The sequence below is a fragment of the Vanellus vanellus genome, assembly GCF_965231255.1.
Source record: "Vanellus vanellus genome assembly, chromosome: 16".
Classification (NCBI taxonomy): domain Eukaryota; kingdom Metazoa; phylum Chordata; class Aves; order Charadriiformes; family Charadriidae; genus Vanellus; species Vanellus vanellus.
Window position 1 is genome coordinate 5,978,899 of NC_138921.1, and position 17,323 is coordinate 5,996,221.

Here is a 17,323-nt window from a genome sequence, read left to right on the forward strand (position 1 = left end):
GAGATGGACATCTTTAGTACTCAGATTCACAGATACAGGGCTTGGATAGCAAATGTATATTTCCTAATTTAAATAACAGGAGTGGGGGTGAGATTGAGGGGGCAGTGCTTGCTAATCTCTTCCCTCTGGGAAAAGTTTTGGTTTGGCTGGCCTGGCCTGTTTCCTCTAGTTAGCTCAGTGCTGGCACACTCACTCCTCCCTAATCCTGTGTGTGCTGCTGCTGCTGCAAGACACCGAGTGCTGCTCTGACTGCTGGAGTTTGCTCTACTTTGGGCTGTTGAACATCCACAAAGGGTGGGGTTGGTGGATCCACTCTTCACTCAGAATGCCACGGATTGGCTTGTCTCTGAGGATGGCAGATGCTTTGGTAAGGTAAAGGGCATCTTGGCTATTGCGCAAGTACAGTAGTCATGGTGAAAACCCAAAACTGCACTACACAGGCGGAAGTTGGGCCTGAAGGCAACGTGATGAATTTAGGTCTTTTTTGCTGGAACAATCCTGTAACGGGAAAGGAAATGGGTCAAAGATTAGCTGTTCAAGCTGTATTTCATGAACTGTCAGTCCCAACACGCTGGCAGTGACTCTCCATCCTCTCAATAGCTCTTGACTCATTCTGGTGTGTACCTGGAATATGCTTACTGGATTGCTCCTTGGTGTCCTATGCTTGCTCACAGATGAGCTGTAGCCCTGTGCACCCCAAGAGCAGCTGTGTGCAGGACTGGGAAACATGGAGACATGAGCACTGGCCATTGCCCTCTAGAAGCGGGAGAGTCATTGGAAAGGTGCGGTGGCCAAGGGCCCTGAACAGGAGGGGGTGCCGTGCTCACACAGGGGTGTGCCAAATAGCTTTGGCCAAGGTTGCTTGCTAAAGACTAATATGTGTTTTGTTGAGGTCATCGATGACCTTCTGGACAGAGACTCCTTCATAGACACGGTATTTAAAAGCAGATTATATGAAGTTGAATTTTTAAGAAAATTTTCCTCAGAAGATGATGTGAGTCACAACTAATATCAATTACTTTCTGCTCCCTGGATTTCCCTTCTCACGTATGAATCTGCTGCTGGTTTGGTGTATGAGGTCACCTACCCACTATAAGACAGGTTCTTACCCAAGTAATAGTTGCTGGTTTGGGGCCTTTTCATTGCTGGTACTGTAACACTTCAGAGCTGTTACCAAAGGGCTTCCAGGAGTCCCTGGAATGCTCACTGAAGTAGATCACTCTGCAAATAGGATGGCAGTAATGGATAAAGGGGAAGCTGATAAAAGCTTTGGAGTTGGAACAGTTGTTCTGCACAGAGATGGCAGGGGCATAGAGAAATGGTACCAGCAGTGCCCATAGAAAAGGTCTTGATACAAATCTGAGTGAGGAAATATTTGGGAGACTCTTTCTGTGAAAGGTTCAAGGGAGGAGGAAGTTGTGCACTGCCCACAGCTCAGAACTCATGGAAACTTGCTAAAGAGCAAGGGCTGGAAAGATGAGAAGTCATATATACAGCCTCACCATGTGGCTATGAAGTAGGGAGGAAGATGTCAACACAGGCAAAGCTAGACTGCCTCGGGGGTGTGGGCAGGACACAGTCCTTGGACTCCATCACATTACAAAGGATGCAAATAGCCTGCCAGCGTGAGCTGGAGGGGGAAATCTGTTTAAAAGTCTCTTATTGGTATTGCTGACTTGATTTGGGAACTAGATCAAATCCAGTCTGATGCTGGGCCCCTGTGCTCCCAAGCAGAGCAGTAACTTAAATGCTTGCTGAGCATCTAAAATCCTCAGAGCATAAAGTCACAAAGAGCAGTCAGTTGTTCTATCGCCACTGGAAGGTAACTAGCATCTTGAACATCCCCTCTCCTCTTCATATTCTACTTCAGAACAGGACATCATGCTGATGTAACTGTCAAGGCCAGAATTGGGCTCACACCTCCCCTGGCCACTCCTTCCCAAACTGCCCTTCCATATGCTGAGCTGTCAGCCGCCAAGGGGTAGAGGGGGAAACGGTGGATATGAGAGAAGGTAGATGAAAAGACTGCTCTTGTGCCTGATCATCTGCTGCCTAGTTCCCACGTGCCCTGGCAGTGAGGCTAACAATCCTTTCTCTTCCCACAGGAAGATGAAGAAGTGCTATGTGGTGGCCGGAGTCCTGACTGCAGCCCTGCTGGGGCTCATCTTGTTCCTGGGACTCTTCTTCGGGCTGCGTGCTGACTCAGGGGACAGACACACTTATAAGAGGGCAGCTGTGGCTACAGATGCGGGGCAGTGCTCAATAATTGGAAGGTACCCGCTAACTCTGCTGTGACTGTCATTTAGGTCTGACAGCTCTTGTGCAAGACAAAACTCTTGTTTCCCCAATGTCCAGGTGCAAGCCTGGCAGTTGTCCAGCACATATTATCTCCGATCTTCCTGTAGAAAGAGGAGGCCATAATAAAACCTGGGCTTTTACCATGCCTGACCAATGTTACTGCAGTTGCTCAAAGACAACATAGCAGGCAAAGATTCCCTAAACGTATGAACAATGGGAACAAGAGATGCTTCTCAAACTCCTTTTAAAAACCATTTATCAAGCTGTCATCCAATTCTAGATGCAAGTGCTGCAGATTTCAGGCTCCTCAGAGAGTTGTCATTTCTTATGTGTAATGAATGTGTCTGGATGCCTGTCCCCCCATGTACTTTGATCCATCTCGGTGTTTTCAAGCTAATTTGGATGTGTCCCTAATGAAGGCTGATCTGATCTGCACCTAGACCATTAGGATCTGTTCTCTAAGGTGACAGAAGCTCAAAACTTCTGGTTCCTGATGAACCTATAGGCTGGGTGTGGACAAATGTGCATTAGAGAATCTGTTATAGCTGCTCTGACAAGATGAATCCGCTGCTCAAAGGTAGCTGAGACACTGTAACATATTATGATGCCTTCTCTTCTGCTGCACAGGGACATCCTTCAGCAAGGTGGATCAGCAGTGGATGCTGCGATTGCAGCTCTGCTTTGTGTAGGACTCATGAATGCTCACAGCATGGGCATTGGAGGGGGCCTCTTTTTTACCATCTACAACAGCACAGGTAAGGGACAGGGCCATACGCATCTGGAACAGTTTGAGAACTGTTTATCTAAAGCAGGTGATTTATCCTACCTGAGTGAAGGTAAAAGACTGACTCTTACAGCCTCTGGAGGAACACGCAGTCCTCAAAATAATTGCCAAGAAATTGGCTCACGTTGATCAGACTTCTTCAGCAGAAACCATGCCTCTTTGTTGAGTCCAGAGCTAAACATCATCTTCCTTGCTCTGTCATTAAAGGAAAAGTGGAAATCATTAATGCAAGAGAAGTGGCTCCAAAAAAAGCATCAGAAGACATGTTTGGGAACAACACACAGCTCTCTCTAAAAGGTATGGCAAAGGCTGTTTCACTGCTTTGGGGGGACCACATAGCTCCAACATTAGCTGCTACTGACCTGTCTAAATTAAGAACATTTATTATGGTTAGGTTTTTGCATATCTACAGGATTTCTCACCTAGAAATGTCCTCTACTTTACACAATCTGCAAACTCTGTCCTGACAAAGAAGCTAAAAATAATGTCCTTCAAACTAGTTGGTCACCTCAGCACTTTCTGCTTTTCACTTCATGAAAACGCAGGTGGATCCAAAGCACTGAGTATGACCTGTTCCGTATTTGCTATCTTTCCTTTCCACCTCTTTGAATAAATCTTTGTGGATCAACTTAGTTCTTGTCAGTTCAAGTGTCCTCCCTAAATACCTTTTAGGGTGGCTTCAACTAGTGGTTCAGGGGTGCCAGAGAAGAAGTAATTTCCTTTCAGGGAAGTATTTTCTAACAAAAAACAGAATTAAATACTAATTAATTCTCTTAATGGTCACTCTGGTAACCAAGGAGGAACAGCACCTTAGAGGGGGTTTGAGAAGTGTGTTGAACTTCTAGGAGATGCCAGTAAAGACAGGATTGAAGCAAACTGCTGCATCACTCTGCAATGTAGTGATCAATCTATTGCAACTGTAGTTACAATACTGCAACAAAGTTTTTGGCTTAAGTATGTGCTCATTCTGTGTCCTCTTACTGTAGTGTGTCCTTCTCTGAAGGACTGGAAACTGCAGGCAGCTATGACAGCTTCTGTGTTCTGAGCACCTTTTCTCTGATGCAGAGCCTACTGAGGGGAAATGACCCAAAGACTTAAGTTACTAGCAAGAGGATAGAGGTGTTTCAACAGTCCAGAATATGTAGGCATAAATGTCAGAATAATTCTGTTAGAATTGTATGCATAAGCTAAGCTGGTCATAGTATACGTAATCCCTGCCTAAAACCAGGGCTAACAGAGAAGCCTGCTCTACCTCCTACTCCATTAATCGCTTTCTTTTCTGCTATGGAGGACTAATACATTCCTTATCTGCTCCAGGAGGACTGTCCATTGCTGTTCCAGGAGAAATCCGTGGGTATGAACTGGCTCACAAACGTCATGGCAAACTGGCATGGAAAGACCTGTTTCTGCCCAGCATCAAGTTGGCCAGAGAAGGATTCCCTATTGGGAAAGGCCTTGCAGCAGCCATCAAATCAAAAGAGGAGTCAATTGAAAGCAATCCCTCACTGTGGTAGGTAGAGCAGTTGCTGTTCTGTGCAGAGAAATTTGTGGTAACTGCATCCTAGCTGAAAAGTCTCTGTGTTTGTGTAATGTAGCGTCTGTGAGGAGTGTGTCTCCCCTCCAGTGGCTGTACTCACTGTACCTGCTGATGTTATTCCAGCTACCTGAAGGTGCTAAATAATGTGGCCAATTTTAGGAATGTTCAGTCCTGGCCTTTAAAGGGAGGTAAATTCTGCTCTTAAAGACCATTTGTCTGAGCAAGGGTGGTATTAGAGTACATGCTGGGATAAATCTGTTAGATGGCAATGTATTTTCTGAATCTCCAGCTTTTCCTCGTGCCATAACTGCACCAAGCTAATCTTACCTGCATTTGGGGCAATTGCAGAGTCTCCTTGAACATCTCATCTGCTGTCAGGCAGTGGAAATTGGGGTCATCTCTTACTCTGCATTAAGCCTTCCTCAAGCAATGCCTCTGACCATCCACTTCTGGCAATTACTATGAACATGAAGGGTTTTAAATGCTCCTCTACTTCTTCTTACAGTCAAACCCTGATTGTCTATGTCGAGCCCTACTGCAGATCATGCTTAATCCTCTCTTTTCCTTAAAATCTCTGCCAGCTGCAGGTTGGTTTCCAATCCAATTGGGAGGTACAGCCTGGGCCTATCTCCTGTACTTCCATCTGGCAGGTCAACAGCAGCACTTTCATGATCCATGACAAGGGAGCTAGAGAGGAAACCATCTACCTCAGTGCTCTGACAAACAGGGATTGAAACACATTCTCCTGGACTCACTGGAAGCTTTGAGCCTGGTAGCTTCATAGTCTGTGCTCTGAACAGAACTGCCTGGGTTCAAGGACCATGGCCCCTCCTGGGCATCTTGAGGCAGTTGTTGGCCGTGGGCAGTTAGGGAGGGTGGCCTGCCTTGGTGAAAAAGATGGATGCTTTCTCTTGCAGGCTTCAGTGAGCAAATTCTGTGCAATGTGGAATCCCAGGTCAGACTTTTATGTCCAGTGAAAGATATCAGGACCCCTGGGGCATGGCTCAGGCAGCTTCTCTTCTCTCCAAGAAGCCTCTAGCATGAACACTCAAGTACTGTGTCAGCTGGTACAGGTACACATAGTTTTGAACTTGTCTCTCAGATCTGATCTTCTCAATCTCCTTTCTCTGTTAGCGAAGTGTTCTGCAGAGGAGGGAAAATTCTGCATGAGGGCGATATCATCAAGATGCCTAAACTAGCCAACACATACGAGACTATAGCCAGTGAAGGAGCAGATGCCTTTTACACAGGAAGCCTGGCAAAACAGATCATCGATGACATCCGCAGCGTAGGTGAGAAACGACATCTGTCCAAAACAGCATGAGTGACCTGACTGCTGCAGCTCAGCATCCAGGGAGGAGCTGGTGACCTGCAGAAGCCTTGGAAGTGGGTCAAGCTTGCTGCCTGAAATGCCATCTCTGAGACCTGTGGCAACAGGACACCCAAGAGAAGCCATTAGCACTTTAATGGATGCATTTGAAACTTAGCCAGAAATGGATAGTATGTAATGTGCATTTCTGTACCATATAGTCTAGCAAGTCTGTGCATTTCTGGATATAGCTTAGTAGATATATGCTGTTTACAGAGCCTGAATTCAACAAGTTTCTACCTAAAACATTACATACATGGTCCTGTAAACTCGGAGCTCGTTTAATCTCTCGATACCACTAGATGGTGGTAGTATCCTATCCTTACTAGCTAGCATTGGCTAGCTTCCGTCAACCTCATGTGAGTCATTTACTGGCTTTATTTGTGATGGTTAATTACTGTCTTACCCCTTCTGATAAGAAAGACAATAGAACATATAAATTATTCTGCTTGTGGGGTAGCACAAAGCATCTGCACTCAAAAGCTGCATCCTCCTCCTGTAAACAGGACTCTTAATGACATTTTGTTACCTGACATTGCTGGTGTCCTTTGTTAAAAAAGATGGATCACCAGATTTTTGGCTGCCGTAAATCAGCTCAACTTCAAGCTTAGGCTATCCGAGCCTCAGCTGGATCTGTCAAGGAATAAAGTCACCTCCTGTGCACCCATCTTTGTTTTCTTTACCTTGATACTTTTTGGATTGGTCTGTGTTTCCTCCTGTCCTTGCTGTGATGCATAGTGATGGACTATTACCTCCTCTTCCCACCAGAGATCGCATAAAGCCACATCTATAGTTTCCTTCTCTTTTCCAGGGGGCATTGTCACATTGGATGACCTGCGGGACTACAATGCAACAGTCATCGAAGACCCCATACAGATCACACTTGGGGAGTTTACCCTCTACACGCCTAGTGCCCCCCTAAGTGGCCCAGTGCTAGCCCTCATTTTCAACATACTGAAAGGTGAGACTGCCAATGAGCAGTGCCTTACAGACGGCAGGAACTAGGAGAGCTCCAAAGAGAATGCCTTTTTTGTTTTGGGAGCTGGGCCTCCCTTGGTAGCCCTCCAGTAGGTGAGAAGTCTGAGACCCCAGGAGGGATCAGAGATGCAGAAATATTCCTTTTCTGCTGTAAACTTGGGGATGTTGCCTTCCTACTTGAACTACAGGTGCAAGAGGAAAAATACGCTCCTGATTGAGGTACTTCCCTGATACCTGCATGGGTGGAAATTAACTTGTACTTGAGGCTTCTTTGAAAAACATCTCTGCAAGCACAAATCCTGCCGGTGACTCCCATAGCGCTCAGAAATACCAGAGCTCCTGTGTTCTCCATGAGGAGATTCGGACAGTCCAGTGACTGCACCTCTGTAGAGACCGGGCTTCAAGATTGTACCGTTTGACACGGGCTTATTAGCAGTCCATTGACCATGTACTTTCCTTTGTGTTCACAATCATTTGTCTTCTGTTGCCAGGATATAACTTCTCTGCTGACAGCATCAAAACCATGGAAGAGAAAGGTCTGACTTACCACCGCATTGTGGAGGCCTTTCGCTTTGCCTATGCCAAGAGGACTTTACTGGGAGATCCAAAATTTGTCAACATTACAGAGGTACCTGGCAAAAGCCTTTTCTTTCCACAACACCAAGGTTGACTGGAACATGGCTTAAAATTTTTGGGTGACTAAACTTTGTCAGGGATGTTCTGTGCCACCTGCTATTGACAGGCACTGAACTATCTCTGAATCAAAATGTGAAGTCCTGTGTGACTCATGGCTGAGCTGTGAGGGATATAAATGGAGGAAATCTTCCTGCTGTAAGGAAAAGCAAAATCCTCAATTCACCAGGAGCGTTTGAGTATATTTAGGGCTACCCCCCCTGTTTTCATAGTGTTTGAAGCCTTATTCACTAGGTGACATTCCCAGCATCCTTGTGGCTCTCTAACCACAGTCCTGCCTATAGTAAATGGACCAATGGATGGGAAGGGGTGAGACAGAACCCTGCTTTTCCCAACTTCACGCTTTGTGCTTTCCCTTCTGTGGCTCTCCAAAAGCAGCAGGATCTTGCAGCTTGATGGACACAAATTTGCAACTTACAGAGCTTGCCTTGGCCTAGTCCTCTCAACCCCATCCCTTTCCTCTCATCTCTGAAGCAAGTGTAGCACTGCTTGCCTATGCCTTACAGCAGTGTGAGGACAGCTTTCCATAAATCTACAATAATGGATGCTGATTAACTTCCTACACAAAGGGGTGCATTGTAACAGCTGCTTATGTGACTGCTTAAAATGCTCTTTGGTACAAAGTCCATCTTTCAAGAAGGAGGAAAGCCCCTGCTGGAAAACTATAGCCTCACTGCTGGGATTTGCCACTCTTCTGTGGTCTGAAGTATTGGATATCAGCCTCATAACTACATGTCTCTTAAACGTAATCTGCTAAGTAACTGCATTGGATTTCTCTGACAGGCGATCAGAAACATGACGTCTGAGTTCTTTGCGGATAGTCTCCGGAAGAAAATCACAGACAACACCTCCCATCCAGTTGACTACTATGAGCCAGTATATTACACTGGAGATAATGCCGGTACATCCCACCTCTCCATTGTGGCTGATGATGGCAGTGCTGTGTCCGCCACCAGCACCATCAACCAATAGTATGAGCTCAGACATTACTTCCATGTAGGCCTTTGCCATCTTCCTAGTGGTGGTTCTGTGGTTGGTATAAAACATCACTGAACTGTTATCTCTGGCGGGGTAGTGATGAGTAGCACTGTTGGTAGGCACTTCTGCTGAGCTTGCAGGTTAGTTCTTAACACTGAGGCCTGTGTGGTTGGGTCAGAGGACAAGATGTGTCCTCTCTCATGTTGAGTTCACCCATCAAGAAAACATTCACTGCATCTGGATCTTCTCATAAGCAGTGGTATCGCTGTTGGCTCTTATTTCCCAGGCTTCTGGAAGGAATTTGAGCTAATACAGCTGGTCTGGAAGTGCAGTGTTTGGCTTCGAGTGCTGTCAGGAAGAGCTGTGTTCCACACGTATGGCTTCAAGCTGGAGGTGAAGGTTCTTTTTGTCCATAGAAAATGTCTCCAGCTTGACACATCTAAGCAGAACCCAAATCATTTCCAAATGTGCCAACCTTTGAGCTATGTTGCCCTTGAATGGAGTGCAGTACCACCCATCTGGAAGGGCAACTGGTTGTATTTAGCTGCTGTGCTGTTTTTCCCCTTGGGGTCCTTTCAGATGTGCTATACAGCAGGGCTCTGGGCTGCCTATACTCTTTGTGTAGCTGTGTGCTCACAGTATAAACTGCTTCCTTCCCTCAAGGGGTGACAGAATGTCCTTTACAACAGGAGGGAGTGGAGAGTTACTCCAATCAAATGTCAGGTTTCACATTGCAGTAACTCACCTGAAGCTCCTCCTGGATTTGCTCTGGTTTTGACATGTCTGTGCCAACTTGTTTTCTCTAGCTTTGGCTCTGATGTACGATCCAATGTGAGTGGAATCATATTTAATGATGAGATGGATGACTTCAGCTCACCTTACATAATCAATGGATTTGGGATCCCTCCTTCTCCGGCAAATTTCATAGCACCAGGTAGCTGTAAACTACCTTCCTGACTCAGTCTTGTGGCTACATCTTGTGTTCTAACAGTGTGGTGTCTGCAAGGTACGCTGCATCATGCCTGTGACCAGGCACAGATCTGGAGCTTTCTGCAGAGGACAGGGACGAAAGCAAGGCATCCCCAACAAAAGCACACAACCAGCCACCCCTGGTGCACCCTGAAGAAGGAGAGGCTGTCTAAAGAAAAACTCTTGTGTATGCGTCCTTCCAGCAACCAGAAATCCTTTCCCAGGGAGCTCAATACATGTCAGATTAAATTACTTAGGGCTGCAGAAGATTTCTTTGAACTGATTTAAGAAGGAGGCAGCAGCAGGAGCTGACTGCAAAGTGTTAGATGCCATTGTCCACTTCTCCCTGTGCTACCTTGGGAGCTGTAGGGCACCTATTGATAGGCCCACTTCACATACATACCTAACCCAAGCAACCTGCCTGCTCCACCACTGTTTCCTGCAGACCCATCTCATTGCTGCTAAAGCAGGCTGGAGATCTGCTACCCCCGTACCCTATGTTTTGGAGAGGGACAGGGAAGTGAAAGGACAGGAAGGGAAGTCCCATGGTGTACTGGAGGTAGTTGCAACACAGACAATCCCAGCTGGGACAGGACTGTGGAGGAAGGCACCTTCCGCCTCTGTGTGAAGGACCAGGGTTAAGCTTTGCATTGCAGGAGCAAGAAGGAGGTGGGTACAGGGCATTGTGGGATCCCCAAGGGTTGAACGAGACACATGAGCTGAGTCAGGAAGGGGGATACTGAGGCTCTGGGTTTAGACATGGAGCTGGAGCTGGCAGTTTGTAAGCTCCGGGTAGAAAACTGAGCCTCTGTTGCATCTGTGTTCCCAACAGGTAAACAGCCGATGTCTTCTATGTGCCCCTCCATCTTGGTGGATAAAATGAAAAAGGTCAGGATGGTGGTTGGTGCTTCTGGAGGAACAAAAATAACTACAGCAACAGCACTGGTATGTGATGATATGGGCAAACTGGCGACAAGGCTGAGGCAAAACAAGGTGGGGGAGAGGCAGCGTCTGGGGTAAAGGGCTCAAGTCTCCACCTGTGACATGACAGTAGCAGTGGCTTCCTGCTGTGGGTCAGGGCCCTGAAGGGAGCTTTCCGCCTGGCCTTCGGAGGGCCAGAGCTCCAACGCCAACTCCTGCTGGAGCTACAAAGGGTCTCTTAAATTACTTCCTTCAGCGACTCCAGGTCTTTTCCTTTGGCAAATTGTTCTTACCACTTGCAGAAGATTTGTGACTTCAGTTTAGCTTTGACTTCTGTTCTCTGAATCTCCATGAACTAGACTCTATCTAATTTAGAGCCATTTCCATCCAAAACCCTAGACTTTGGATGAAAGTCACACAGACAAGCTAAAGAAGAACTTAGTCTAGGCATGGTGTCAGGCCATCTGACCGGCAGGCTCTCTGTGAGCTGCTGTGGCAGCCACTCAAAGGCCCAGCTAGACCAAAAGTGATTGCAGGAGAAAGCTCTCTCCTGTGCCAGCACACACAGCAGTTCAGAGCACCAGGCTGGATCCTGCTTTCTAGCTGAGGTAGACAAACAGTCTCTGTCAAAACCGCTACAAGCAGCTTTCTAAGCCCTTGATCCTGAGGCGATTTTCACTTGCCAGCAGCTCCAACCTGCAATTTAAGCACATAGAGATGAGCCAGGTTTAAGGAAACCAGTTGCACATTGGTGGGAAGCTGTAGCTGTATGTTTGCTGAGGTGACTGCTGCGTGTCTAACTAAGCTAGCACTAGCTTAATGCCAGCAGCATAAACCCAACTACAGTAGCTTGAGGATCTGATCCTTTTACTATATTAATAACTCATGACATTTTTGTGTGGGAATCCCCCTAAGCATATACAAGCTGACTTGCTGCAATGTACCTGTGTTTTGCTTAGCCAAGAGAGGAACTGCTGAAAGCAGCAGGAACAAGAAACTACACCTTTTATGTGCTCTGGTGAACATCCTTCAGACATCTCTGCCTATGTTGCTACAAGGGTCAGGCCTCTTTGAAGACAGGTAACTAACGTTAAGGCTTTTTGCTTCTCACAGACAATCATCAATTCCATCTGGTTTGGTTATGATGTGAAGAAAGCCGTGGAAGAGCCCAGAATTCATGATCAGCTATTTCCCAATATCACGGAGCTTGAGCAGCAAATAGAGGAGGTTTGTCTAGCTACAGTCGGGGGTGGGGGTGGTGAACTTCTTGTATGGTGCTGGGTTCCTGGTGGTGGGAAGGCATCCACTTGTGGAAAATCATGAAGCTTTGCAAAATGTTCCTAGGTGAGCAGTATTAAAGCTGGCACAGGTCAAGTACCAGTTAACAATAAGCTGTTCAAAGTGTACCTTTAGTCTTAAGTCACGTGGGTTTGAAGCCTAGTGCATTCAAGCATGATCTACATCTGAAACTGAAGGTATGTCTCTTCTTGCAGTGTTGGTTGGCTCAAAGTACTTGCAAAATATCAAACCACATCAGGGCCTGAACCATTCAGCAGTTGAATTTAGTTACTCAGGAAACCCTTCCTATTGTGCAACCTCACGACAAATCATAGAATGGTTACAGTTGGAAGGGACCTTAAAGATCATCTAGTTCCAACCCCCCCTGCCATGGGCAGTGACACCTTCCACTAGATCAAGTTGCTCAAAGCCCCATCCAACCTGGACTTGAACACCTCCAGGGACAGGGCATCCACAACTTCTCTGTTGTTCAGCCTGTTCCACTGTAACGCCACCCTCAGAATAAAGAATTTCTTCTAATATCTAATCTAAATCCTACCCTCTTTCAGTTTAAAACTATTACTCCTCGTCCCATCACTACACTCCCTGATAAAGAATCCCTCCTCATCTTTCCTGTAGGCCCCTTTTAGGTACTGGAAGGGGCTCTGAGGTCTCCCCAGAGACTTCTCTTCTCCAGGCTGAACAACTCCAACTCTCTCAGCCTGTCTTAATAGCAGAGGTGCTCCAGCCCTCTGATCATCTTCATGGCCTCCTCTGGACTCGCTCCAACAGGTCCATGTCCTTTTTATGTTGGGGGCTCCAGAGCTGGACACAGTACTCCAGGTGGGGTCTCACCAGAGCGGAGCAGAGGGGCAGAATCTCCTCCCTCACCCTGCAGGCCACGATGCTTTTGATGCAGCCCAGGATGCGGTTGTCTTTCTGGGCTGCAAGCACCTGTTGCTGGCTCATGTTGAGCTTCTCATCAACAACACCCCCAGGTCCTTCTCCTCAGAGCTGCTCTCAATCCATTCTCTGCTCAGCCTGAATTTGTGCTTGGGATTGCCCCAACCCACGTGCAGGGCCTTGCACTTTGGCCTGGTTGAACTTCATGAGGTTTGCACAGGCCCACCTCTCATGGCTGTCCAGGTCCCTCTGGATGGCATCCCTTCCCTCCAGCATGTCAACCGCACCACACAGCTTGGTGTTGTCAGCAAACTCACTGAGGGTGCACTCAATCCCACTGTCCTTGTCACCAACAAAGATGTTAAACAGCACCAGTCCCAGAACCACCCCTTGAGGAATGCCACTCGTCACTGGTCACCACTTGGACATTGAGCCGTTGACAGCAGCTCTTTGAGTGCGACCATCCAGCCAATTCCTTGTCCACCAGTGGTCCATCCATCAAATCCATGTCCCTCCAATTTAGAGACAAGGATGGCATACGGTACAGTGTGAAATGCCTTGCACGAATCCAGGCAGATGACATCAGTTGCTCTTCCCTTATCCACTAACGCTGTAACCCCATCATAGAATCCTGAAGCACTGGCACAGAGCTAGCGAGGGAGGATGCACAGAGGGACTCGAGAACAAACTTGAAAATATATTCACAGTAAAGGTCTCTGTGCAGTGCTGTCAGAGAGCTGTGGCAAGATCGGCCTCAGTCTGAGCCGGCAGCTTCATTCACCCTGAGGAGTTACACATCCCAGAGGCCTGAGACAGATGTAGGCTTTGTATGTATTTCATCCCATCTCTCTATATTAGGAAAACACTCCTACATAAGGCAGTTTTCTTCATCAAACTATGTAGAAGATCCTCCTTTAATAACCTTATTAAGGTAATGGCTGAGGTATCTGCCTGCACTGGAGAGGCTGCCCTGCTCTCCACAACTCCTGTGTTTTCCCCCATTCCCAAACATGATCCATCAGTTCTGACTGTTGGTGTATGACTATCTGAGGCAGAATGTTCTGTCACCAGGAATAGTATTGGTAGCCCACACTGAGCACCACAAACGCTACATCTTCTCAATTCCACTCCTTCAAAAGCAGGACATGCCAGAAAGCAAAGGGAAGAGGAGGAACAGCCTGTAGTTTTAGACCTACCTAATACAGGCACTGAACACTTGGGTAGTCGTGGAGGATGCAGGTTGCAGACTATGGCGCATGTGCAGTTTCTCTCTCCTGTTGTCCTCATTCACTTCTGCATTCCAGGGTATAGAAGAACAACTAAAGAAGAGAAAACACGATACCATGCGGGTGAGTGGCGGTGCAGTTGTGCAGGCCATTCTCAGAACGGATGAAGGATGGGCTGCAGCCTCTGATTCCCGGAAAGGTGGCTTCCCTGCAGGCTACTGACATGGCTCGGCTCCTTTTTTTAGTGGTCTAGTGACACTGAGGTGTGTTTGGGGGAAAGATCCTTTAGGTCTGCAACTCAGGGACTTCTCACAGGAAAAAGAACAAATTTACCTGTGGTTCTATTGACAGAGCTGGGACAGTTCTCTACAGCCATGACCGAAATGCCTCATGCTACAGCAGTCTGCTAAGACAAGCACGTCTACGAAGACGTGCAGCACTTACTTGAAGAGTCTGTTCTGCCTTGAAGAGTTTGTTCCCTGCCTCCTCTCCATCCCATGAAGACAGATTGGGTACCCAGAGTTTCTGAAGAAGGTCCAGCTCACTCAAACTGCAGGAAGTGTTTCCCCTGCAGAGTGTCAGCTATCAGGAATGTCCCTGTCACTGCTAGAGAAAAGATTTGTTTCCGGTTGAGTAGATGGGAGTTACAGGACTCTGGGGACTGGGTTTTCTAAGTTACAAACTAATAGATCTGTGCTATAGCAGGAAGCCCAGCTCTAGACTGGGATAAGCCTTCACAAACTCACCACTTTCTTTTAACGAAAGATGTTTCTGCTTTTCACTTCAGTTGATTATTGGAGATGAGTGGGTAAATGGGGAAATGGCTTCAAACGTTTTTATATTTCTGTTGAGAAGGTCTAAAGGGAAGATGCTACCTGTAAAACTCTGAGCACAACTAAAATAAATATGGAGTCACACATTTTTCTTGCCTGCACAGTTGCTACTGCAAAAAGGGATGGTGAGAGTCTGCCTGAAAGAAGCTCTCCTGAGATTTTTCTCTTTTCTTCGCTCCTTTGAAGCTATGAGTAAAAAGAAAAAAAAAAAATTAAATAACCAAAACAGGCTTCGTTTTCTCCAACTTGCTTTTTACCACATCATACTGCAGGCCTGAAATACCAGAGTCTGAGGAAATGAAACCTCTAAAAAAGGGCACACTGCAGCTACTCTTGTTTGAAGGTAAGTTACCATTAATCAGACAATTAATGACTTGTCAGAAATCTGTATCTGATATGGAACAGCTAAGAGTGCCTGTACCTATGCGTGTGAGGGGGTTTTGGTGTTCACCTACCACCATGGACTAATACATCATATCAGATAAACTTAGTCTAAGATCACAACTGAATGTTCCAGGATGTTGTCAAGCTCTAGGGATGTTTATGAAATCCTTGAAACACAAGTAACCATAACTGAACTCATCTATTGGCCTTGTTTGAAACTTCCTGTCGGTTTCTAAGAACCTTAAAATACAGAATGCATTGAAGAGAAAATGAAAGGCTGAATTTTAGGCATCAGGCATCCTCTCTTTCCCAGTAGTTTCTAGAATGGAGGAGGGTCTAGTTTCAAGGAATAAAGTGGTAGCTATATCATGCTTAAATCAGAGTCACGACTTTGACATGTATATCTGCTTATATCACTCCCACTAAGTTGCTTTTACTAAAAGTTGCCTGGGATGTGCTCTGGGCTCCCTTTTCTTGAGCTGTTACTGATGACGATGTGTTAAGTGAAGCTAAGGCAGTGATTTCAAATAATCTAGAGTTATTGTGCTCCTTTAAGAATGAGATTGGTTTCTGGCCAAACCTGTATCCTTTTATTGCTGAACTGAGACTTTGACTTTTCTGCTTCTTTTAATTCCACAATAGATGCCCCTCAGTGGCAGGCTGCTGTTTAAATCCAGTCTGCAGGCCATTTTAGGAAGCTTTGATACAAGTTTGTGTATGGAACATCAGCAGCAGCTATTTGTTGAAAATAACTGGCCCTTTGGACTTAGGACTACCTGAGCTCTTTCTTGGCCAAGTGTGATCTGAGAAATAAACAAAATTATTGCACAGCAAAATAAGCTTATGGAAACCTTTACATTCACTCTAGTTAGTCTGAACTACATCAGAGAAAGCTTGTGCTCTGAAACTGAAAGGTAACTGTTTTCTGGGAAATTACTGTTGGGCAAACACGCTTTCTGAAACAAGTCTGAGTAACTGCTGCTGGGCTGCTTCTAACAGTTCATGATACAGCAGCCTTAGTTATGTTCCTGTATTTCTTCTAGCTAGGCAGAAAACTCCCCTATTATTTATAACCTATGTTACAAAACTTCCCTTATGGAAAGCTCAGATTTTGCCATGGCTAAAAACACTTCCGTTGAAAACTGTTCTTATAAATAGACACAATGCAGGGTATGGAGAACAGGACGTGTTGCTGTGACCGATTCCAGATTTGAAAGGGAGCTGTACTGTTAAAAGGCAATCCAGATCATGAATTGGGGAGTTCACCTCTTTACCCCGTTCTTCAGTCTAACATCACCACAATTTTTGTTTGGCAATCACCCAGGCTCTGGAAGGGCTTCAGGGAAGTGCCAAAACCAAGCTGTGAGAGACAAGTGGCGTATGCAGTCTTCTGCACACTTCTTCAGTTTCTCCAGCAGTGTATTGAGTCTCCAGAATGAACAACTGTTACTGCTGGAAACACCTGCTTGAAAGTCCTCCCTCAAACAACTGCTTGTGTGTTAAGCTAGGCAACAGTTGTAGAGCAGAAATTCCCAGACAGGTTTAAAAAGACTTTATTAAAAATATAATTTAAAGACTTCATTAGAAAATAGAGCAGTCTCTGTACAACGATGCTTTAAAAGTCCACATAAATTGACTAAGTACAAAAATAATCCTCTCCTGTTGGCATAAGCATGAATGGGGAGGGACCAAACTGGGAGGCTCTTGACCCAAGCAAATTTCAGCAGTGTTGAGGTGGTGGCAGGGCAAGAGCAGAGGTGCTAAGGGAGGTACAGCCCCTCAGCTTCACCAGATGTTTTGTTAGTGAGGACTACAGGACTGAAAGTTTCTGCTGCAGAGAGAGATCTGCACTCTCGTTCCTTTCCGTCTTGCAAATTAGAGCTGTGATGGGTTTTAAAACTGCTTAATTGGCTCAGTTTCAGTGTTAGTAGTAAAGTAGTTAAATTGCAGTGAGCACTGGACTACAGATAATATTCCCGTGACTTCGTGGCAGTAAGTAGCTGTGATACTGCTGCACTGGGAAGGTGATAGGCTGGATTACTGAGGTGTGCTTTACTCTAAGGTAGGTCAGAAGTGAAGGTAATTTGAGGCTTAGTTACTCGGTCACTTGGTTTTTCTGCTAATGAAACATGATGGAGTATGGCCCAGGGCACTGCTGAAGGCTGTCCTGAA

At 46.1% G+C, this 17,323-nt stretch overlaps 1 protein-coding gene across 1 annotated transcript; it reads left to right on the forward strand.

Moving 5' to 3' along the window:
• Nucleotides 1-310: 310 nt before the first annotated feature.
• GGT1 (gamma-glutamyltransferase 1) lies at nt 311-14,816 on the forward strand. The gene is made up of 13 exons (XM_082491443.1): nt 311-372; nt 2,106-2,273; nt 2,926-3,053; nt 3,290-3,379; nt 4,400-4,592; nt 5,754-5,911; nt 6,800-6,949; nt 7,458-7,594; nt 8,443-8,630; nt 9,444-9,571; nt 10,439-10,551; nt 11,641-11,754; nt 14,013-14,816. The coding sequence occupies exons 1-13, from the start codon at nt 326-328 to the stop codon at nt 14,154-14,156; spliced, it is 1,758 nt and encodes a 585-aa protein (XP_082347569.1). The 5' UTR covers nt 311-325; the 3' UTR covers nt 14,157-14,816.
• The last annotated feature ends 2,507 nt before the right edge of the window (nt 14,817-17,323 follow it).

Bases quoted from the DNA above. Each gene is read 5' to 3' on its own strand.
- GGT1 (XM_082491443.1), top strand. From the start codon at position 326: ATGCCACGGATTGGCTTGTCTCTGAGGATGGCAGATGCTTTGGTAAG. The intron at 373-2,105 runs GTAAAGGGCATC...CTCTTCCCACAG, and splicing joins ATGGCAGATGCTTTGGTAAG to GAAGATGAAGAAGTGCTATG. The intron at 6,950-7,457 runs GTGAGACTGCCA...TTCTGTTGCCAG, and splicing joins CATTTTCAACATACTGAAAG to GATATAACTTCTCTGCTGAC.